The 24,601-nt window shown below is 43.0% G+C and overlaps 1 protein-coding gene across 1 annotated transcript in view; it reads left to right on the forward strand.

Moving 5' to 3' along the window:
• The first annotated feature begins 301 nt into the window (after positions 1–301).
• Positions 302–24,601, forward strand: part of usta (uronyl 2-sulfotransferase a) — a 61,919-nt gene continuing 37,619 nt past the window's right edge. Inside the window, exon 1 of the mRNA XM_073492849.1 lies at positions 302–724. Within this exon, the coding sequence (XP_073348950.1) occupies positions 493–724 (232 nt within the window). The 5' untranslated portion in view covers positions 302–492. The remainder of the gene's footprint in view (positions 725–24,601) is intronic.

The raw sequence follows: 24,601 nt of genomic DNA on the forward strand, positions 1-24,601 counted from the left end.
GGAAATTCACAGCTGACTTAAAACTCCTTCCACAGTCTGTCTGGGCTGTCACAAATCAAACTCGTTTCAATGAATGCCCACAGTCAACTTGTCAGGCCCCCCCTCCCCCCCTTCTCTCTGAACACTGGGTGACGCTGTTTTACGCACAGCAATCGCAAACCCGAATCCCGTATGAGGTGGAAGTTTTTCCTCTTTCCACGTTCAGTAATCTGACACCCAAAAAGACTCGGCAGCAGAAGGATGGACCCTTAACTCGGCTGGAAGGACGGAAGGAAGGAGCAGTCATCCCAACGAGCGCAAACGAGGTGGACCGAGCAGAAGCGAAACGCTGTGCGCAAAAAACAACCCCGTGGCTGCGGCACTGGAGGAGAGCTGGGTTTCGCCTGCGCGTCTCCAAAATCACTGGCTGTCCGCCTCAAATGATCTCAAGGCGACAAGTTTCACTTTCCACAGGCGGATGGGTGACTTTCCACGGCGCTTTGTGAGGAGTAGATGATGAAGAATTTCAGCAGCAGTCCCCTTCACAGCAACAACCAGACTCCCAACCACATCAGAGAGCGAAACAACAGAAAGTACAGCTTACTCTCTGCTATACCGTTGCGATTTTCCCTGCGAGGTTATGGTTTCTGCATGGCTACGCTGTTCTTCTTCTGTTTCGGCTCCCTTTTTTACCAGCTGAACGGAGGACCCCCTAAAATCCTGCTGGACATCCGACAGTATCTCGGTAAGAACTTTTCATTTTGCCCTGTTGGCTGAAGCGCGTCACCATCAAAGAGATTCCTTTGAATCCAAAAAAAGTTGCTCAGCATGTCTAGACGCCCTGCTCTGATTAGAAGCGTAAAGGATAGTCTATCCAACATGAAATCAGAGGCAATGAGGCGTGCACCTCTCATTCAGCGCCGGGCAAAAGTCCTCTTTTTTTTTTAATGAAATCCACCGGAGGCCACAGCGTCCCCCCTCGACCTCACTCACCTCAGATGAGTTATTGATATGCCATGATCATTCTTAATCTTCAGAGCATCAGAACGGCTTTATGTGACGCAACAGCAGACTGACACTTATGAGTAAGAGTATGTTTAAAATCCAAATTATTCAGACCAAAACCAGAGGAATGCGCTCCTCTTCTAACCATCTGAATATCAGTTCTGACATGTCGGCGCGCTTTGGGGATCTATTATGGTAACAAGAGCGTAGCAACTGTTAAGATTGATACTGTATGTGCATGATGACTGACACCTCTCCTTGCGCGGCCAGCTGGTGCGCTCCAGCCACACGTACGGCGCTCATTACGCACGGCTGGCACCGCTGGAACGAGGCGCAATAATGTCCCGAAGGCAGGATTTATGCTGGTGTTTTGAAACAGCCGAGCGTGGTATGTGATGTGAGGCGTGATGTTTCTATAAATGATACATGTGGCCCAACTGTTTTCGCATCAAAGAGCTGGGTTAACAGTTTAAAGGGGCATTATGTAGTTTTGTAGAAGGAATTCAAACTGAGAATTTGAATATTTGCAGCAATACAAACTCAGAAATATTTATTTTTTCCATAACTGAATAAACAAGCTGTTCGCAGAGGAAAATAAGGTCCCCAGAACACTGTTTGAAGCTGGAAAGGTGGCAGGGTCCGCCAAATGAAAAACAAAGTCAAACAGTATGAAATTGTGTTGCCCTTTAAGGTCAGTTTGTTTATTCAGTCATGAAAACAAAGAGAGTTTGTTTAGGCATAAAAACTACACACTGCTCCTTTAACATATTGTAGGGGATGCACTTGCTTTCTTCAGATGTGTGGCAACATCTGTCTGCTCGTGCTGAGCATCAGTATTTATGATAAGATGTATCAGATTCAAGAGAGGAAGTTTGTGGTTGTGGGTTCACATGTGCTGCTGATACTCACACACACAGAGGTGATTTCTTATCAACAAGTCAGCCACTGCTGAAACTTGGGCCACAGCTGGTGTGTGTGTGTGTGTGTGTGTGTGTGTGTGTGTGTGTGCGTGTGCGTGTGCGTGTGCGTGTGCGTGCGTGTGTCTGTGTGTGCTGAAAGGAGGTTGTGTTCCTACCTATTTCTCACACGAGGCTCGAGGCCTTTATGACGTGATAAACATCTGGAACAGAATGAGAGTCACTCACCAAGTCGGCCACTAATCCCTGGGGTCAGATTGGTTTCCTGAGTGTGGACACACAAACACAGAGTCACACAATCTCACGCACACATGCTTGCACACTGCAGCTGCGCAGTACGTCAAGAAATCCTTTGATTTGTGTCACAAGAGGATGAACACGCACGTTTTGTCTACATGTAGTTCTTGCAGCAGGTGAGAAAAATCCCCCCAAAAGACAGTTTTCATAGCTTTACAGAGAGGGTGACTTGATTGCAGACACTATATACTCAAAGCACTCAGATGAAACTTCGCAAACCTAATGTGATTTAGAAATCGCAGCGGTCGATGCCGCTTCATTTTATTTGAGAGCGATTGCACAAAGCTAATGCGCCGCACTCAGCTCTAATGTCTCTCACACTCACTTCCTCACTAGGAAGCACTCTGTTTCTGAGAAGTGCTACAACACACACACGAGCTTAAGTTATCAGCTGAGCCCCTGCATCATACAGGACGAGGCAGATGTGTGCACTATTAGCGCAGATAAGGACACCAGCAAAACAGACCTGCATTTGCAACACCACAGGGGGACAGTGATGAATGCGCTGGCATAACTCATCAGCACTTACACATATGTGGACCTTGAGGCGCAGGAATCCCTCTGTGAGAAGATGAATGAGTGTCCGGGCCCAACCTGAGGGCCTAGCTCCTCTGTGCTCGACTTGGGGAGGGGGGCCTCCTTATGTAACAGCGACACAAGTACACTGTAGCACCTCTGCTGGGATGTGCATGAGTAATGCTCATTATGCTGCCGAGGGAAGGAGAAAGAGCTTTTGTAATTCACAAGTTGGATTTCAGTAATGGAGTAATACATTTCAGGTAACTTTTTTCAAGTTTCAAAAAAAAGGAAGACTTCTGCTTTTTGTGGAGGATTTTGAGAAGAAGTCGTAGGTATGTACAGGCCTCAGATGTGGTCTCCTCATTGCCCTCATTCTGAAGAAGCCTATTGTATTCGGCACCTCTGTGAGAATCCGTGAGAGGGGAGCAGAGACGGTGGAGAGCTTTTTCTTCCGAAAGTTTAGGAGGAAAGTTATTGTTCGCAGAGAACTAAACGTTCCGCGGCTTCTCTCTTCGTCACCTCCTGCCCTGTCAATTGCAGACACACTGTGTCTCTCTCCATCTCTGTCTCTTCATTCTGGGTTTTTTCTGTCTCGGTGTCATGGATCGATGAGTGGAAAGGCTTTCTGGGTGAGTCAGGGGAGCTGAAATCCAACAAACTTTATATGGAGGAAACTCGACTGGAATTAATGAGAAAATAAAGAGCAGCATTAATAACCCTCCAGTGTACTGTATGCATACTGTATGTGTGTGTGACAGGCAGGCTACCAACCTCTTGTAAGCATCCAGTGATTAGCTGATTTATTTACCTTGAGCCGACCTGTGTTACTTTTGGCTGCACTGTGCCAAGATGAAGGTGAGGATTCCTGGTGGGGTGAGTGAATGTGGGTGTGTGTGTGTGTGTGTGTGTGGGGAAGAGAATAGTGGGTCGATTTTGCGCGAGTGTGTGTGTGTGTGTGTGTGCGCAGAGGGAACAGACCCTGTTTTGTTTGGGCCGGCGGGGAGGTCGGTGTTTGAGGGTGTCACTCAACGTATAGCTGCAGTCAGTGAAACGTGCAGACCTTTTTAGACCTGGCTCGACAGCCTCGCTCGCCACCGTGTGTTTCCCCATCATCGACTCTCTTTCTCCCTCTCACACATGCATACTGATGTTACCTCCGACCACTTTGCCAAAAAAAAGCCCTCCGTTTGAGAGACGTGTCTGTGTTGCAAAGGTGCGCGTGTCTCCACGCGTGAATGCACAACCACACGTGTCTGTGCCGCAGTGATTCCCCTCTCGACGTTTGACTCGGCTGAGCCGGAAGGCCTCTGACTGAATCACGGTTAAATAAATTATTTTTAGAGAGGCAGACAGCTCGTTTCATCGCCGCAGGCCACCCTGACTGTTCACAGGTCAGGGAACACCAGCTTGGAGCTAAAACTGTGTTTAGTAGTCAGCGTTGGAGTCTTTTATAGCAGCAACTGTCTCCATTTCTGGGTAAAATGCAACTTATAACAGAAATATGAGAGAAAATATGACATATAATAAGGATTTAACAATGACTGGACCCTGCCAGGGTTTGAAGCCTGTGCGCGTCTGACATTTCAAATGCTAGTTGACTCCCAGTACTGTCATGATCTCAGGGAATGTGACTAATGGGAAAATGAGTTTTGCCACTCTTTGATATTGCACCCAATCCTCTTGTAGCTCCTTGGAGCCCAAAAGCAACACAGTGGGGGAGGATCTCAAGTTTTTCTGTTCACTCAAATCTTACAGTTATTGAGAGGTAACCTTCAGGATTAATCCTTGGACATGTGAATGGATGTAATGTGCTTTTAAGGACTCTAAAGTACACAGATCTTGCCCCCGTAATAAATCATAAACTGCTGAACGAACTTGGTGCAACTGTCAGTCTCTCACTAGACATCGCTGCGCTTCTCAAAAGAACTCTGTAACCTTAAAGCACTCATAAATTGAACTTGCCAGAAACTGGCCGGTGGAGTGTTTCGAGTTGCAGACTGCCGGGCGGTGTCAGGGATTAGACAGGTATGTGTTGGACAGAGAAGAAGCTTCAAGGTAATTTCTCTCCTCACTTCAGTTTCTGCTGTATTTACTGCAATGCCGGCCATGAAGTGGATGAAAGCAAATTTTAAATAATGTTTAGATTGGCTGGTGACCACTTGGTAGAAGCGGTGCTACAAATAAACCTCACATGTATATAAAGAATAAGAGAGAGCGATGATGGAGAGGGAAGTGATGCAGGGAGAGAAAGTGAAAGGTTGCCTGCTGCGAGAAGGCCAAGAAAGGGGCGTGCGAGCCTCCAGCTTGACGTGAACAATACAAATACACTTAGCTTCACTTGTGCTGTACCAGACCTCTGACAGACGGACTTAAACATACAGTCAGCGTCGCATTTTGCCAAAAACAAGTCGTTGACTGGATAGAGACTGACATCTTTGACCTTAAACTCTTCAGCACTGCTAGACCCGCCGGTGGGACCTTTCATACAAATGTGCAGACAAGCTTGAATACGCACAACTGTTTTTTAAAGGTGCTATATGTAAGAAGTGGGCAGTGTGGAATTCATACAACAAAAAAAATGTGTGTGGGGGGGGGTATCACTTGAGTTACCGCTAATTCGATAGCTAATTAGCTCAATTAGCAGTGTAGCTAGCAGTCCAGACTGGAACTAGCACAAGAGCTTTGGACTGGGATGGGATGGGGCTAGCTGATTAGCATGCTAACACAATACACAGACATTTTTGAACGTTTTCAGCTCAAATTCTTACATGTTGCAGAGGTCATTCAGTGTTAAATAGGAACCATTATCTTTATCTAAATATATGTAATATTGTGATGAAGTGTTTGAAAGTGTTCAAACCATATAGTTACTTGTTTGGGGGGAAATGTATAGTCGTATTTTATCACGTTAACTTAACTTTCACTTTCCCTGTATTTGCTCAGCCTTCTGAGCCAGAGCCCATTGAAGTCACAAACTGTCCCACTAACCTCAAATCTGACCTGCGGCCCTCATTTGCTCAGATGTGACTACAACACATATTTAGTCGCAAGAGTATTTTATACCTCCGCACGCAGACACTCATACCGCAGCGAGGAAATGGACACAAACTACCCACATGCAGAAGAGCTTTGTTGAGCGAGCCAGACATGTAAGTGTGATTTTTGGAGCAAACTCGCCACTCCTTTCACACCAGTACGCCCACTTCCTGTTAAAGGATATTAAAAACAGGGTCTTTATTTCATCTAGTCAGATTTTGTTCCCCAAACTGACAATTTTAGTGCTCCGACCAAAGGGACACAGTCAGTTTACCGAAGTGTCAAGTAAAATGGAAATCGGGCCAGTGCTGGTCAAGCTGTCACTCAGCATTTTCAAACAACTAACAGGGTTGCCAGGTGTGTACCAGTCTGACTCAGGGGTGAAGTTGGCCATGTGGAAAAATACTTAAAATGGCCTTTTATTCCTTCACTCCTTTCAATTTTTGTGCAACGTTTGAGCAGACGTGGCAAACCAAAGCTCAAAGGTACATTTATATTTAATACTAAAGGCTGCTGCTCTGAGATAAACTCATGTTTTGGGGGGTTGAAGATAGAATTATATTTTGCATCCATCCGACACCTCCAGCTGACAAGGCTCATTAGGAGAAGAAGGCTGGACTACTTGACCTACTTCCTTTATGTTCCCCTCCACCTACAGTATATTAGTCCTCATGGAAGTGTCAAGCAAAACTAAGCATTGCCTCCGACAGACCCCAAAACAACTCCTAACTGGCGTCACATCCAGCCTAAATGCCAAAACAATCAGACGGCTCGTAATTCCCTCTGGGTTGGTAAAACAAGCCGCCCTCCCTCTGTGCGGAGGCTGGCCACGCTCTGTTTATTTACCTGCTTTCTAACGTGCATGCCAGCTTGTTAATTGGGTTTAGGGGTCAATAAATGGGTAACTGTTTTTTTTCTTTAACGGAAACCAAAGAAAGAAATACTCCGTGATGTTAACTGGAGGATTTAAATCAAAACAAAAGCTGAAATTAGATTCATATTTCATGATTGTACTTGATTCTGCATGCGGTGAATGGGCACGCATATTTTCTCTTTTTGTTATGATAAATGATGCATTCCTTTGTTTTCTGGGTTATTGCATTACCAAATCATTTTGAAAAATAGCAGCATCTTGACCCCGTGATTACATAATAGAAGCAATTAGCACTACCTATTAGCATCTCCATGCCTGAGAGGCTGCTATTGCCCTCTCCAGAGAGACGGGCAAACACTAAAACAACACAGGGTAATTATCCTCCATTAGTGCATTTGTTTTCACCACACAAAAAGAGAGCAGATGGAGAAAAAATTTTACAACGGGCCAACGCTGTTAAATTGTGGACTGCTGTTCAAGGCTTTCTGAGCAATGATGGTTATAACCCAAGAGAAATCCCAGATAAATTTGCGGGCAATGGTTTGTGACGTGGTGTGCTGTGCTGTGCTACTGGATGTATACTGCCTTACTCTGCTTTTGACAAATGACTGCAAAGGATAGATCAAATTAAGACATATAAATAGTGGCCATAGGAGCTGTTGTCATAAAAAAAATTAGATTGTGTTCAGTTATATACGCAATAATTCACTTTTGAATAGCTTTTAAACAATTTGTGTTGTTTGTCTGCACACTGTTTCTGTTGCTTGTCAGCCATATGGTACATCTCAGGACAGGATTAAGTGTTTTCCGACGGTCAGACTGATATCACAGATGTGTTATTTCTTTTGCAAATGTATGAACTTCCTCTCTATTAATCACAATTGAAAAAGGTTTGAAAACCCAAGTATATTTTGTTTATATCTGAACACTAGATGTGCTTGTAGCTGTACTATCTGACAGAGCCAGGCTAGCTGTTTCTTTATGCTAAGCTAAGCTATCTGACGTAAACACATAAACCTAATTGACAGATATGGGACTGGTATCGTTCTGCCCTGTGTATCTTATTTCTCAGAAAGCAAATTAATTCATTATGTAGCACATACATTCTTCCTTAACTATTCCTTGAGTGAAAATACATGACCTTTGGCAAGGAAAAAAAGTGTATTTCCTAAAATAGCAAGCAATTTCTCTGAAAGCTTTTATATCCCAACTTTACGATGTAAAACTGAGCGACGTGCCACACAGCTCTGAGCTCGAGTCTTTTCATTTCAGCCTTTTGTACTCCATACAGTGAAGACATCATAGTACATCCGCTCAGAAGGGGGTTGTTTTGGGGAACTCAGTGCTGTTTTCAAGGGGTTGCCAAGACACTGATGATGACTGGTTGTGGTGACTTTTATGTCAGCTCCTGCGGTGGTGCGTGAATGGGTGGGTGGCTCAGGGCCCACAGCCACTGGGTGGCACCCTGGCTGATGCTTGTAAGGAGACGACTATCCCATAATTTGAAAAAGATCTTGTGCCAAGATAAATAGAGGCCCTGTGAGAAAATTAGGTGTCCGCTTATTGCACATAAACTGAATGCCCTGCCTCAATCAGCTCTGCCCTGTTCATCCAGAAGGATGAGACCTATAATCTTAATCCAGGTCCTTTCATGACAGAATTAGAAGCAGAATAATTGCAGTCTGTTTTGTGAGGGCTGTTGATTTTTGGATCAGCGTTGCCCTTGCTCGTATCTCTGTGCCCTGGAGTTGTTGGCCTATTTGGGAAGTTTCTTTGCTTACTTTGGCAAATGTTGAAACACTCCACATTCCTCTGTTTACTGCCACAGAACACCCAACAAGTCGAGCTCTCGTTTCCGTTCCATTGGCCACATGTACACTTGTCATCAAACAGCAGGTCTTTGTGGTGACAGAAGTCAAGCAATTATTTTCCAATTTGATTCAGTAACTGTGTTCTGACTTTCTCCTCAGAGTCCAGGGTGGCAAACACAAAGCCCAAAGCCAAGTAATTGGTTGTTATGGGACTTGTTAAGAGGGAACATGTTGCCTGGTGGTCAGGGACACATACCTTGTTCAAGCAACTCTGCCTATCTTTATTCTGAGTGAGTTTACCGCAGCTCTGTCTGTTAGCCTCGTTTCATGGCAATGAAAAAATATATAGAGGTTTAAAATAGCAGCCTTAAATATACAGCAGGGCAGATAGAGCGGCAATGCCCAGCCCATGTTGTTAAAACCACTATGTGCTGGTTGGAGGAAATGTATTGCCTTGCACTTTAAAGTTTTATATAGCCTTGGTTCAGCTGAGCTGAATGAGAAAACCAGTTTGTCTAATGTTTTCTAGAATTTGAGGCTATTTGCAAAAGTATTTTTAATACCGGAGTATGTCAGAAGTCTTTAAAACAACTATAATTAATATTTTTATAGTAACAATGGATCACAGGACTATGTTCGTTATGTCAGCTATGTGGATGAACCCGCAGAGAGTTATAGTATCATCTGACTGTGCAGTTAAACTCTGTTCTGTGGAAGGTCTATCATCTTTTAACTCACTGTAAAGGTTCTCACTGTCACCACTCTCATCAGCGTCGTATCCACACATTACACAGCTGCTCTCAGCAAAAAGCTCTGATAAACCTGCTGTACGCCACCTGCCCAGCTACAAATGTCAGACAGACAAAGTTGGCAACCAGCAGATGGATGGATGTAGTGGAGCATTTAGCAGCTAACAAGCCAAGTATTACTTTCAGGATATGGAGGACACCAAAAAGAGGCCGAAAGAAGAGTGAATGCTAGACTTAGATTCTCTATGTGACCAGAAACATGACTTGAAATGAATGCTACTGCTGGTCCCTGTCTGATAAAAGGCAGCTGTTGGCTAACAAGTGTGTGATATCAACCTAAAAGGTGAACATATGTCAGTGGTGCGGCTAAGAAATCAATGAATGTTCACGGATTATGCTTTCACACAGTTAACACTTGAAGCTTCTGTGAGCGTTTTGGGTAATTTTAGCCACCTTCCTGTCTGCTGTGCACCGAACAGTCTCTTCCCTCCTCTCTACGTCACCACATGAACGCAGAGCGGTAGTCAGTAGCCCAAAGACTCTTCATTTACAACCAGAATGCCAAATAAAGCAGCCGATCCTTACATTTAAGAAGCCGGAAGCAGCAAATGTTTGACATTTTTGCATGAAAAATGACTCAAACGATTAATCGATAGTGATTAATTGTCTTTCAACCGACTAGTTGATAAATTAATGACCCAGTGTAGCTCTATTTGTTTTCACTTGTAGAAAGAAGTCAACAGGTTGCACAGATAATCCCATCACTTGCTGAATGTTATTTTTCCAGACGTCAGGACTGAGGCCTAGGGGCGGCGTCAGGTGTGGGTTCTTCAAAGACGTCAGGAGTTGCCTTTTTGTAAAACGATACCAAAACACAGATTATCATTTTCAGCCCTCATGATTATGGGGCTCTTTCATCTGCTCTGCACAGACCTGTTTGCTCCAAAAAAAAAAGCCCCAAACGTAAAATTTTAAAGACAAACTTAATTTGTATGTATTTTTCTTGCTCATACTTCTTTGCGTGCGAGTGCATGCATGTACAGTATTAAACAGTTAAAAGCTCCCCAGTTGGTCTTTGAGGAAATATAACTGGACCATTACAGAGTGTTAAAACAATGTTTCCATGAAGCCAGGATCCTGGAAGACGGGGAGAACACACAAACACACACATTCACGATCTTTCAGCTTGTACAGCTTACATAAAAGATTGAATCCTTTCATTGATAATACGCATCTGCTGCGAGAAATGACTTTATACATTCCGTTTTTATTTCATCGCACTGCTACATTTTCCTCAGTCGAGTCTTAGGGCTGGTCTGTGCTTTGCTCTCCAGCTTTAGGTATTTTACAAGAAAACCAACTCTTCACACAAGCTTGAAAGAATGCATTTATTTTTGTTTAGAGGAAGATAGTTTTTACAGAGCCACTCCACATATCTGAGGGCCAAGTTAAATAAAGAGGAAAGCTTGAAAAGATGTGGTCTGACCCCTCCCAACCCCCCATCCAAACAGAGCCTTATGCAACAGGTCTTTATTTCTTGCCTGTCAGTCAGGAAGACATATCTCTATAACGGAGGCAACAGCCTGAAGTAATGTCTGAGTTACTTAAAAAAATGATAACCAAAGGCCTTGACACCCTTGAGGGTAGCCTTTACATCTGACTTCTGGTTATTTTTTCATTTTTTTGCAAGAGACAGTGCTAGATGTTAGCATTAGCAGGGTTTGGATGGAAATCTGCAAAAAAATATGTTCTCGGCTGCCAATATTCCATAATGTCTTTTGTAGTTAAGTCTGATATAGATTAATACCAATTTTCTTACTTTTTCCTTCTCTTTCTGTAACTTTATGACGTGAGGAAACTCCCAGGTCTTTTCTAAATCCCTAAGGCGCTATGCACAGCATTCCACATCACAAAAGACATTACATCTTAATATTATCAGTAGCGATTTTTCCTGTCCCTGCTCGCAACAGATGCAACTCTGTAACTATCCTTAGAGAAAAAAGGTATTTCATCCTGTCTGGGCTGAGACGGATCAATGTGCTAATGGCAAAAGAAGAGGGCGGACGCTCTGAGGACGGCCCTGAAAAGCATTTTTGAAATGTTCAGATGGAATGTGGTCGTCCCCCGCGGAAAGCAAATCTCACCTCAGCCAGATCTCACACCTCTCTCTCAAAATGTGCTCTCCTTCGCTGAAGTGCACCTTTGTCTCCCACCGCCTCTCTCTGTCTTTTCTCAGTGTCACCTTCCTTCTGGGCTTCAAAATGTGACTGACGGGACATTATGCCCGCCTCCAAAAAAAGTGAGGGTCGGTGCTAAAATCCACATCCTGCCACCACCTGTCACACTTATGAACTTTCTCTTCATGTTTACCCCGAGCTCCCTCAGCTGCTAAAGCCGCAGCCAAGGACGTACAGTATGTAGTGCTGCAGTTCTAAGCTGCAATCATAACTGTACAAATGCTCTGGTCTGTCGGAGAAACCGCATTTTCCAGATGCTTCATAGAGACATCTTGAGTGAAAGCAACACAGTCCAAACTTAACAAAGTCTTTATCCAAAGACTCACAAACAAACGCCCAGCTTCCAAGAACTTTTTTTCTTTTTCCTGTCCTGGTCAAAACTGAGGTTGGGTCCTTATTCTCAGCAGGGGATTGGTTCAACAGAGAAGCCAGCGGGCGTGGTTAGGGTGTTAATTACATGCTTGGAGAATGATGGTTGCATTTAACTTGTGTGTGTGTGTGTTTGAAAGCGAGAACGATGGACTAAAATTCAAAGGTTTCACCTTTGTTACTTTGCGACCAAGCAGAGAACTTCAGGAATGTTGCTCACCAAAGTACACTAGTATCTCTTCAGACTTTCACAAGAGGTCAAACGTCATGTGAAGACCTCAGATAAACCCAGCTTGAGGTTAATTGGGTAGCTCTGTAGTTCAGGGCTGATTCTTAAACACACAGTGCTGCTGCTGCTGCACCCCTTGAAAAGCCATCAGTTGTCTGGCCTGGTTCACTGGCCCAGATCCTGGTTGTGTAGTGTTTCCACTGGCCGGGCCCAGAACAACTTGCCTGACTCTTGGCCCTTGACCACCTTTCTGCAGCACCAGTCTGACTTTGGCTGCACCGCATTTGTGCCAGTTGGACCTGCCTGTCCTGTAAATCCATCCATCACTCTGCTGAAAGCTGCTCTAATTCTTTACAGCACATTCTCACCCCAAGAATCGCCACACTCTCTTCTACTGTTTACCCAGCCTCGCTTTCCCCCACCTCTCGCTGTCTTTTTCCATCCCCATCTGCTCCTATGCCACTTTCTCTTTCTACATCTTCCTGCCGTCTATCGCTTCTCTCACCACGCTGTATTCTCTTTCCCTCCTCCTCCTCCTCCTGTTTCCTCTCCTGCATGGCTGCGAGAAGCTTCCACTTAAGTTCTTTCCTGGACAGCAAAACTCTGAGCAAACACATGCAGCCTCTTTGTTGTCCTACACACTGCAGTGGACGTGTGCGACACAAACTCACACAAACACACACACACGCAGGGAGCAGTGCCACTGGGTGCGTTGGCTGTGTGGCACTGCCAGCTGGAACGTTTGTGTCTCTAATCACTACATGCAGTTCCATTACATACTCAACCGCAGGATTTCAAAACCACTGTCTCTCTAAGCTCTTCTGTATCTTCCTCTGCCCACTGGCGTGCCCGTTCATGTGCATGTGTTATTGTTCATGCACGTTTTATCTGCGAGAGAGTCTAGTGTACACGAGTATCACCTTGTCAGTGATTTCAAGTGTGCACAACCTTATATTTGAATCTGTCAGTAAAATTCCCGCAATAAAAAAACGCACTTAAGTAAAAGTATTATTAAGTCATTATAATCAGAACAATTCACTTAAAGTATCAAAAGCAAAAGTATTCATTGTGTAGTAAAATGGTTTCTGTCAGTGTTTTACTATTATATGGGATGTTTTAGAGTAATACTACTGCTGCATCCATGCGTATGTTGCAGTTTACTGTAATAGATGTTTAAGGTTGAGCTCATTGTCACTTCTTTGTTGGACACTGTTGTTACCCCTCTAGTGTTACTTCCTGAAGCACCCCTCTGGTGCACCAGTATAAAGAAATAGGGACACCAGAGTTCACGTCCTGAGTGTGTGAAAGAGTCAAGATTGTGTTAAAGTTATGTCACGTAACTAATTTAATGTAAGTAAATGACATAACTTACGTAACACGTAACGTTACATGACAGAATGTAGTTATTTTAACCCAAAATATGATCTTTAACTTAACCTAGCCAAGTAGTTTTTGTGCCTAAACCTAACTGAGTAGTTTATGTGCTCAAACCTAACTAAGTAGTTTATGCGTCTAAACCTAACTAAGTAGTTTATGCGTCTAAACCTAGCCAAGTAGTTTTTGTGCCTAAACCTAGCCAAGTAGTTTATGTGCCTAAACCTAACTGAGTAGTTTATGTGCTTAAACCTAACTAAGTAGTTTATGCGCCTAAACCTAACCAAGTAGTTTATGCACCTAAACCTAACCAAGTAGTTTATGCGCCTAAACCTAACCAAGTAGTTTATGCGCCTAAACCTAACCAAGTAGTTTTTGTGCCTAAACCTAACCAAGTAGTTTTTGTGCCTAAACCTAACCAAAACACAACATTTACACATTAATATGTCCAAAAGTCATAGTATGTCATAGGCTATGCCAGCAAGCTTTATTTTTCAAGTCTAACCAAATGTTGCACATTTATTACCGCTAACTTGACCCTGGAGCCAGTCACGTGCAGAACAGACACCATAAGGGTAAGTAAAGTGTTGTAGTTCACTTGAGACCACTGACCAAGCTGGTAAAGTAGATGAGTTGGGAGTAAGAATGTGTTGGTGAGAACAACATAAACTAAGCTTTTCATGAGCTCAGAAAAACATCCTGTTTTCAGCTTTGTGATGATAGATTTTCAAGCTAATCCAAGAGGATTTTTTAAAAGTTTGTTTTGCTCAAGAAGTAAGAGAATTTTCTCAATCCATGAAGGAATACTTCATCCTTCATCCAGTTTATCACAAACATTTGGAGATATGTAGTTTTCGCTGGAAAGGCAGGTATGAAAAATTAAAATCTGAAAAGCAACTGAAAAGTAATCTGTCAGACAAAATGGAGTAAAAAGTGCAATATTTCCCTCTGAGATGCCGTGGAGTAGAAGTATACAGTTGTACTTGAGTAAATGTTCTTGCTTACTTTCCAGCTCTGCTGTTAGTGCAGTACAACTTGTTTTTGGTATGAACACTGCTGATTGCAGTCTACTAAGACTTGCTGTAAATTATGATGGCAAGACATATTTGACAGAGTCATATAATCTGTGGGTTTAAATGGCTGCTGTTCACTGTCTGACAGAAAAAATATGTACTTTTGTTTATGTCTGTTTGTGAAATTGGCTTCAGGGGACACAGTTGAATACAATCTTAAAATACAGTAAAAGAAGAGATGAAAGTTAAGTTATAATGAGATCACAGCCTTTGGGGATTATCCGTTAACATGACTGTCCATTTCAATCAACCGGCCTGTTTATTTTTAATTTTCTTTGTTTCTCCTCTGTTCTTATATTCACTTTAAAAACAAAACCTAAGTCTCTTCAGGCCAGCTAACCATAATTGGAAGCCACGAACATCCATCTTCCTCATACTAGTGTCTCTGAACCTCTGAAGATGACCCTAACAACTTTTCTCGTATGTTTCATAACGGGTTGTTATGCATAGTGGCTCTAGCGTGTAGCTTAGTGTCGACCTGTCTATAATTAGCCGTTCTGTTCTAATGAGGTGTTTCTGAAGGGCTAAAGCGAACCGCTAACCGCTAGCTAGCGTAGCCCAGCCCACATTGCTAAATTAAAGAGAGGCCCGATCTTCAAGGCCATGCTTAGCTGGATCCTGCACACACAGACAGCAGCCCGGAGCGCTTCAGTGAGTAGTAAACATACAAAACATTAAGAAAAAAAATAAAAACATCAGGGACAAGTACAATTTTGTTTATTTCTCGTGTCCGTGATGCACCATGTTGGAATTATATGCCTGGTGTTTCCTGTTAGTGTAGTTAAACAAAAGAATCCAGCGCCGAAAACATGCCAGTCAACTACAATTCATTGCACGTAAATAGCAGCATTTGGACATGATAATGAGAAAGTGAGCCTCTTCTTAGTTTTACATAAGTTATATTTACTTAACTGAACACAAATTAAGATCAATTAACCCGCTGGTTGATTAAAAATCAAGTCTATAATATGCAAGGAGAAAAAAAAATCCCAGAGCAGCTGACAGTGCTGCCAAGCAATGCTAAACATTCTAGCCCTTGAGGCTAAGGTAAGCTAGCATACTGCTGTTTACAAAATATTTTAAATCTCTCCTCCAGTTCTCGCTGGAGAATAGAAAACCTGTGTTGAACGTGCCTCCCCACTCATCCAGGCTCGTTTAACCTTCTGCTTTTGTTTTTTTCCACTGCAAAGTTTACTTCTGCTTCCCCATGAGATCACATAGGGTGGCACATTGCTCTCTGTTATTCATAATGTTAACATGTGTGTATGTTGGAGATTAGAGAAAAGAAAATGTGGAGTTTCTCCTTGTATGTGTGACACAACAAATTAAGCCACACCCCCGCTGCTGGACAGAGCGGTATTCGCTGTTAATTTATAATTTATTAGTATTGAACATGTCACGTGTGAAATTGCACCAGATTCTACACTGCACTTCCTTTGGTCCTCAGCAACACACCTGTCAAGTGTGAAGTAGATTGGATAAACAGTTCTCCACATAGGCTAATCGCATACAGACAGAGATTCCTTGCTTTACAGTTAAATGATCACATGTTTTGTTCGTACAATCTTAATCTGCAACATATAACAGGCTGTCAGAGTATAAAAGCCCTCTGAAAGGTTGCAGTAAAGTTACTCCACACCAGTCATTCTTCATTAATGGAGAGACACACATTGCTCAGTCACATATGTGTCAGTAACATATGTTAAAATAGACTGTGGTGTACAAGTTACTGCCTGTCTATTTATAAGAGTAAAGGATCCCAGTGGGTTGGTCTAAATACAGGGGTTGAGGGACCAGCAGAAACCGGGCCCATGTTCTTCCCACTAAACTACTCCCAGATTCCCCGGCTGCCCCACAGAGATGGAAAGCCACACCACTCAAACCAGGCGTTTCAAGAAGTTCATGTTCCGTGCTTTGAAATATTAAATGCGTTTTAGGGAAACAGGTCGAAGAGTAGACCGTCCTCCTCTGCGTTGTTTCCTCATTAGCCGGATGTCCTTTACTTTTAGCCTGTTTTTATCTCCTCTCTCCCTCGTTATCTTTGTCTCTCCCTTTCCTTTAATCCCTCTGACAATGTCATCTACCAGACTGGAGTCTTAACGAGTGGGACAGATTTCTGCTCGTGTATTTTTAGGCAGAGCTGAAAGCAACATGACACATTGATTACAGGCCGGTGCAGACTGTCTGAGTTTGTGAACTGTGCGCAATAGCATAAGGACAAAAATGACCATGAGTGACCGCAAATACAGTTGGACAAATGCAAGTGCTGTTGCACGGTTTCGTGCTGATGTCTCTAGAATGTCGATGACATATTGAGGTCTGAAATGTAACTTGGATCCAGCTCCCTCAAATTGGGTGTGGACGCATGATGGCTTTTTATTCTGTCTTTTTACTGTCCACACCATCTAAATATTCGGTGGAGCATTTATTTCTCACACTTTTTGTCTTAAAAAGGTGCAAACACTAGATTAGCGCATGCCAGTCATACACCATGAATGAATGCTCTCCATTCAAAGCCACACTGCCCGACCGCGATTGAGAGTTAATCATCATCACTGCCCTCAAATGACAATGAGCTGCCCGTCAGATGGTGTTTATGAATGAAAGCTAGTTATTTCTCTCTCTGTGAGCCAGTGTTTGGTCCGAATTTGAAGCCGTGCCCACGTTTTCCAAGAGGCCAGTCAAGGGTGAGAGAGTTTCCCTCACCTTAACACCGTGGAGCTGTACCCGCCAGTATTAGCATGAATCAACAGCGTGTGGATGCTGTGTTTGTTTGCCTCTGCCTTGCGTGCATGTGTACAGTAGCTATATGTGTGTGGGAGAGTGAAAGAGAAGAGGGAGAGTGTGTGTGTGTATGTTGGGCTCAGCAGGGTGCCTGTTGCGAGAGTACAGTACAGGGTTTCAGTGTGCTGCCTCTAACCAAGATGTGATATTAACACAGCGGAGGCAGAGGGAGACTGAGCACCTTCAGCACTCCGCCTGCCTCTGAAAACAGAAACAGAGCAGGAGTACACTTGGCACTCTGGTGGCACTGCAAGGAAACCTACTTTATGAAGAAAATGAGGCTCCTAATGACCCATAATAGGTGTATATTTCTTCATTGCTTCTCCTTTAGAGCTTGTGGTTTGGGTTTGGGTGCCAGAGAAGTGCCGGACAAAAAAGCCCAGGAGTGGGTGAAGGTGAAATGGACAAAATGTAGTCATGCTTAGAAGCTTACCGTGCATGTGTTGGGCCACAACAAAGGGCATAGAAGTATTTGATGAATAGTGCCAGTTTCAGTAAAGATGAAGCACTCTTTTGATAAAAAAAATTAATGTATTCATGCTAAAAGATCACGCTACTCGCCCCACTCGTCTTAAAATGTCAAAATCTTCATTCTGGGGGCAATGTGAGATGCTGCTTTGAATTATGCCCTGGTAGTGACAAGTGGATGGTATATCTGTGTAATGCGTTGGCTAAAAATCCTATTTGCGATTATGGAAGTCTGATGTTGCACCTTCATTTGAGATGTGGATGAGAGAGCTGGATAAGATCCTCCATTTGGAGAGGCTTAGATTCAAGATTGCAGGAAGGAGGAGAGTGATTGGTCAGGCATTGATAAGGCATTTATGGGGTCGTTAGGAAGAGTCTGTTTTGCTTGTCTGTCTCAGTTTGTAATCTTGTTTTTCTAACATGAGTCATGCTTTTTAGCTACCTCACCCATTAATATAAAGTCTGCCAAATAATTACGATTCTACATTCTTTAACGATGTTATAATGGTTTTTGTTGTGTTTTTTTTTTTTAAAAAAAGCTCAAAATCTGAATTTTATGGCCCCTCATGACCCGCTGACCAACAGATATCTACTCTGAGGCAAGAAACACTTTGGTGATAAAAATAGTCAGGATGCAACTTCCTCTATTTCTCAAGCTGAATCATAGTTCATGCTTCTATAAACTATTACATCACACAGTCAGATTGTGCCACGGATTGAACCAGTTAACCAAACTTCGCTTTATGTAGCCTCGGGAAGTTGCCTTGTTATATATTTTGAGTGAAACACGTACATAATAATGGTGTCCAGGTGTCCGTGGTGCACTCTGGGCAAGACTCAACCTACAAAGTCCTAATTTGGAACTAGCCATGCTGCCTTTACTTCCTCAATCAAGTCACAGTTGCTTCATTCCTATCTTGATTTACATATTTGGACATGATTAGCATTGTTGGCGGTGGTCACTGTGGTTCGCTTTCAGATTGCAACCTCAAATTTGATTCATGATGATGCTGGAATGATTTTAAAATGCCCCGATTGTTACCGCAGTACACAGCCTCTTTCAAAGCCTTTGTCTATAAATACTGTTTTGCTGTTCTTGGAAGTGCGAGCTGCCATCTGTTGTTTATTGCTCGGTTGTTGCTCTTTGCTCTCTTTCTGGCCACTGTGGTCCAGTGAAGTGCCAAACGCCTGTCACTGCATTATCACCAAACTGTTCAAACATTGTCACTCCATTTACATTGTTCACTTCAGCCGAATAAAACATTTTTATTTCCGTCACGATGCCTTACAGTGTGGACAGCACAGCGGACGTGTTTTTGATTATGCGAACATGATGCGTGATACCTCAGCCGTTGTTTAAAAGTTTGTCGAAGTTCTCTTCTTCTTCTTCTTCACTGGGGCAGATCACGGTCACCGACATGTGCTCAACACATGGCAAATGCACTTTATTTGGCACCTGATGAGGGTAGGGAAAAAATAACGTGTAAGGAAGTGTGTGTGTGGATGTGGATGCGTGCAGGCATGTGTGTATGGTGTTTCAGGAGGCACTATGGTGATGTCATGGGGTACAAGGTGGTCTGCTGCAGACGCACATCCTGTGGCTTCTGGTAATGGGCACTGTAAAATGTCCCTGCACACTTTCACACTCATACACACACATTTCTTCTCTTCAACACACAAACACAAACCTTTTTCTCTCTGCCTTTTCTGTCATTGTTTTTCACCATCTCTCACACACACACACACACCGAACACAAACACACACACACTGCACATGCAATCAAATGTTCAAACCACACATGTCTATTATCACACACTCACGCATATCCTGCAAGAACTGAGCACAAAACAAAGGCGTGGCAGCATCCAGGTCCAGCAGCGGTTTAACCTGGCACTGACCAGCCCTGCAGACCAAGATGGAGTCTGACAGCAGTTTCCGTCAAATGAGTATTTATGTAACATGTTATGAAGGCACAGAGGCCAGTGCTCCGCGACCATCCACTGTGCAGTTAGTCAGAGATTTGGGGTTTCACGGAGTCTGGGTATACATGTGAAAGAACTCACATGCTCAAAGACACACAACACATACGTAAGTACCGCAACCAGACTATACATGTATCTGCGCAGCGCTGCTGTGAATGGAAAACAGTTAAATTTGGAGAGGAAGAGTCATGTCTTGGAAGAGTTTATTCCTAAAAGTAGTAATTAGGTTAGCAAAATATTACCCAAATATGATTATAATGATGATGTATTAGGTGAATTAGACTAAAGCGATTATCTCATTTAAGTAAATCAGCGTTTGGACACTTGTGGAAAACTGCCGGGCATTTGGGCACGATGTGTCTACGACCAGCTTTGCTCCTGGTCTGATTTCCTGTTAATATAGAAACATTTCTGACTCAGGCACCAGCTTGTTTTTGACTTTCTCTGACAGCTTTTGCTGAATATGTCTCTTTATGAAATTTCCATTACTACTTATGTTTGGAGGTTACTGTGGAGGCAGCTTTTTCGACTTTGTTTTATGTTTTGTTTTTCCTCCAGTTCATGCACTGTTGCATGTCTGTTTTTTGCTGACAGAGAAGCTGAATTATACTTTATTTTATCGACTAGGATTTGCTATTTCCCGAAGTGAACTGGAATGGTTGTAGGCTACCATTTCATATTCTGCTCCAGTACATCATTGTGTGGGTTCATTTGTTATCAAATGATGTAAAAAAGGGAAGATTGGGTTTTTGCATAGGAACATACTGCAGCTACTTTTCTTAATATAGAAAAAAAACATGATTTAAAGAGACACATGCTTATTTTTCAGGTTCATTTTGGGTTACAACTAGAATAAGTTTGCATGATTTAATGCTCAAAAAGCACACCAGTTTTCTCATACTGTCCAGTGCTGCAGCACTATATTCCTCCTTCCGTCTGAGATGCTCTATTTTAGCTCCTGTCTCTTTAAGACCCCCCTTCTGAATACACAGTCTGCTCTGATTGGTCAGCTCACACACGTCTGAGCCAGCACCGCTAACAACAACAGAGCAGCTGTGCTAAATTAAGTCTACAGATAAATGATGCTAATGTGTGACATGATGATGTCACAAAGTCACAGAATTAAAGAGGGGACTACTGACGAGGCGTTTCAGGAGCAGTGTTTTCTGTGGGAGAGAGGAGCGTCTGCTGGTGTGGACTTTGGCCTTTTTTTTTAGTTTTTAAGATCTTTCACATGCACAAGAATATGGAACTATATAACACACAATGAAAAAGCATAATAGTTTTTCTTTTCATACATTTTACAAATACATTTGTGGTAGGAATTGTGGGGGTTTGCCATTTTGAATCATTTCATATCCTTTGATTGTATTATGTGGTCTAAAATACATATTAATACCAACAGAATCCATCACATTAACGTGCTATATCTTAATTAACTGACAGCCACTGACCTTTATGTGTGGCGACAATATGCTGTATGCCTGGAATGGACCATCCCTGTGCTGAAATCACACCTCTTTGTCTCAAACAGAACAGTGTAACAGTCCCATAAAGGTCTATTGTTAGGGCCCATGAGAAAAGTAGCACGCTTCACAGGACCACAGTCGCACATTGTGCGCAGCTCCAGCTATTTTCCCCCTGTGGAAATATTTTATGACATGGTCTCAGTTTTGACAAGGCTATCCAGAAAGCTATTACAACTCCCTAACTTTCTGGACTGTAGGTCTCTCATTCCATTCCATCATTTCACTGAGCATCACTCTTCTGTCTCCTGTCCTTTATCATCATCATGCTTTCACGACCTTTATTTTTTCTCTCTTTCTCTCTCTCTCTCCTATCCCTCACTCTAGTGTGAGACTTAGCACCACACAGGCTCCTCTTTATGCAGTCTGTTTGTTCTGCAGGGCAAAACCTGCAGCACCATCACCGCCGCGCTCACCGGTGAGCAAACTCTGATAAGGGCTGCTGCTGCAGAGAGAGATGCGATGTTGGATCTAGATGCATCATAATCAATAGCTCTTCTGTTTTGACCCACACGTGGATGACACGTACACGCATGGACACACACCTTGTTACGATTAGAGTTATAACTTGTAACGATATACAGAGGAATGCACTAATCTACTGCCATCACCCGTAAGACACAAGTCTTTCTCACAGCTGGATGAGCCCCTGAGCCAACACTTCCTGCCAGGAAGCAATAAAACCCCATCACACTCCATAGGTAGTATATTGCTTTATCATTAGAGCCTTTAATCATCATTTAGTGTTCTGTGTGAGCTCCCAGTCTTCATTACATTTCATAAATAATCACATTAGACAGAGGAACACCTAGTTTGGTAGTAATTGAGCACTATGTTTCTCAATCCTTGTTTATGTGCTGTATACAGTACTCATATGTCTGTGTGGGCATGAATCTGTGCTTCCTGGTGGAATCATTATGTTTTTCTCTGTTGAAGAGATTTCATGCCGTTGAGGAAGCTCCAGCTGCCAGATAGTGCAATTCATCTTCCTCCGCTGACCTCCGCAGAGGGCTCGCAAACTGATTTGATAAAAATTTGTTCCTGTTTCCCTCTCGCTGTCTCTCACTCTTCCCCTCTCCGTCTCTCCCCTCTGACTCTCTTTCTTTTCATTTCCTCACTGCGCTTTAGAGTACAGCAGCTGTTTTTCCTGAATCTGTTTCTTCTGTCACATGACGAACTCAAAGGAATTCTGGTCCTCTATAGTAATTCACTGGCTCTTTTCTGATCCCTCTTTTTGTCTCCTCATTTCACTCCATTGCCCCCATTCTTTCCCCTTTCCTCTCTTCCACCCTGAACTTCATCCACACCCCCCACACATGTCTCGCTTGTCACACATGCACACCACAGGCGTCCTGCATGTGAGCGTGCACGTGTCCGCACGCATGTATGCTGTTTTATTTTCTCCTGTAATTCAAAATGTAAGAAACCACAAGAAGACAGAGGGGATAACTTGATCAGGGAATAGTTTGACATTTTTGGAAATCAGCTTATTTGCTTGGAGTTTGGAGCTTGGAGGAGAAAATAAATGCCACTCTGATGAGGATATGCTAAATAGGAAGCCAGAGCCAGCAGCAGATTAGTTTAGCAAAACAGCAGGAACAGAGCAGATAAGATAAAGTCTGCCTACAAGCACCTCTAAATGAAATGAGTTATCTACAAAGTTGCTGAAAGACTGATTTTATTTTTTCAAGTTTGGACCAGGCAGCAACCTCTAAGGCAGAAAAATGAAGTCCCCAAAACTGCAGTTCCTCGAATCACCACTTGAGGCTGGCTCCAAAAGTGAGTCAATTGTCAAATGGCCAATTTCACAGCAGAAATAAACATGTTTACAGCCTGGTACAAGAAATGCTTTTGGTCACTTTAAATAATTTCCAAGTTCAAGGCCAAATGATATGTATAACTAAGGGCACGGGCACTTTGAACGAAAGCTAGCTGCTAGCTGTAGCAACCCACGCTTCATCCGACCCACCTCACCTCCACCCACAGCGCTCCAACTTTTTGCCAATTTTTGGATCAGCCAGGAGTCATGAGTCAGGCATTGACATTAACTGGATCTACTATTAAGACCTGGATACAGTGGCACCGCTCAGCCTTGCTTCCAATTTTGCCCAATGGCCACTTGTTGGATTGCAATTAAGAAATTCCCTTGCAGCCCAACAAGCATTTTCCCCATAGACCGCCATCATAAAACTGTCGACAGGACAACTCAAGCTGGAAAATGGTCAATAACGACTCTTTCTTTTATGATTTTTTTGATCCATGGAGGTTTTATATTAATAAAACTTTAATCGAGCTGAGAAAAGTGATTTAAAAACTGTGACATCATCACAATGTTTCAAAAAAGTCCATGTTTTTTATACAGTCTATGGTTTAAATGGGGCCAGGCTATCTGTTTATCCATGTTTCCAGACTGTTTGCTAAGCGAAGCTAACTGTTTCCTGGCTCCAGCTTTATATTTAGCATACAGATATGAGAACTCTAGTTCTTAAGTTAGCAAGTGTATTCCCCAGTTGTTCTGGTTCTGTTCTCTAAAATCTCTAAAGTTCTGACTCACTGTTTTGTAACCTCATTCAGCCTCCTCACAGATGTGATTCTTTTGTGTGTGTGTGTGTGTGTGTGTCTGTGTGTGTGTGTGTGTGTGTGTGTATGTGTGTCACATGTGTGTCCTTGGCCGTGGGGTTAAAGCTTGCCGCTCTGTGCAACTCTGATAGAGCACATTGCAGGTCTTCCAGCTTCCAGGCTTTTCCAGTGGCTACATGCACACCCAAGCATGAAACCTAAAACAAGCAGATAGCTGACGCTCAGTGTGAAATCACCCAGAGTGGGAGAAATCCTGCAGGTTTCAAGACTCATGAACCATTTTTTTGTATTCGTGTTGAACAGTTAAACATATAAAGCAGAGATGTTTTTGGCATGTAAGAGCAGGGGTTGCTCACCCTTGGTGCTCATAAGGGCTGCTTTTTAGTTTGTGAGGTAGAAAAAGAACCTTTCATGACTAACATCATGACAGGGCAGCAAAAATACATGTTAAGATTTGGTTCACCAGCAGTCTAAAATATCTGGCTTGGTGATGAGTGTGCAGTCAGGCGTGAGTATGCATCCAGCTCTTTGTGTTTGTTCCAGATTTATCTATAGCGCGCCTCATTTGTGACTCAGCAGCATCACCGCGGATTCCCAAAAAAAAGGGTGTAGATTGTTTAGAGTTCCCACAACCGGCTGTTGTCTGTTTCCAGTCGACATTGCCACGATTAAAGGTCTTGTAATAACACATTGTAATCCTTTTTTGTCTTTTCATTTCTGTTTCTTTTTCTATCTGATGGTGAGATCTCGGCGTTTGCAGGAGGGTTGTTTTTTAGCCGGACATATTCTGC

The sequence above is a fragment of the Pagrus major genome, chromosome 22, assembly GCF_040436345.1.
Source record: "Pagrus major chromosome 22, Pma_NU_1.0".
Taxonomy (NCBI): domain Eukaryota; kingdom Metazoa; phylum Chordata; class Actinopteri; order Spariformes; family Sparidae; genus Pagrus; species Pagrus major.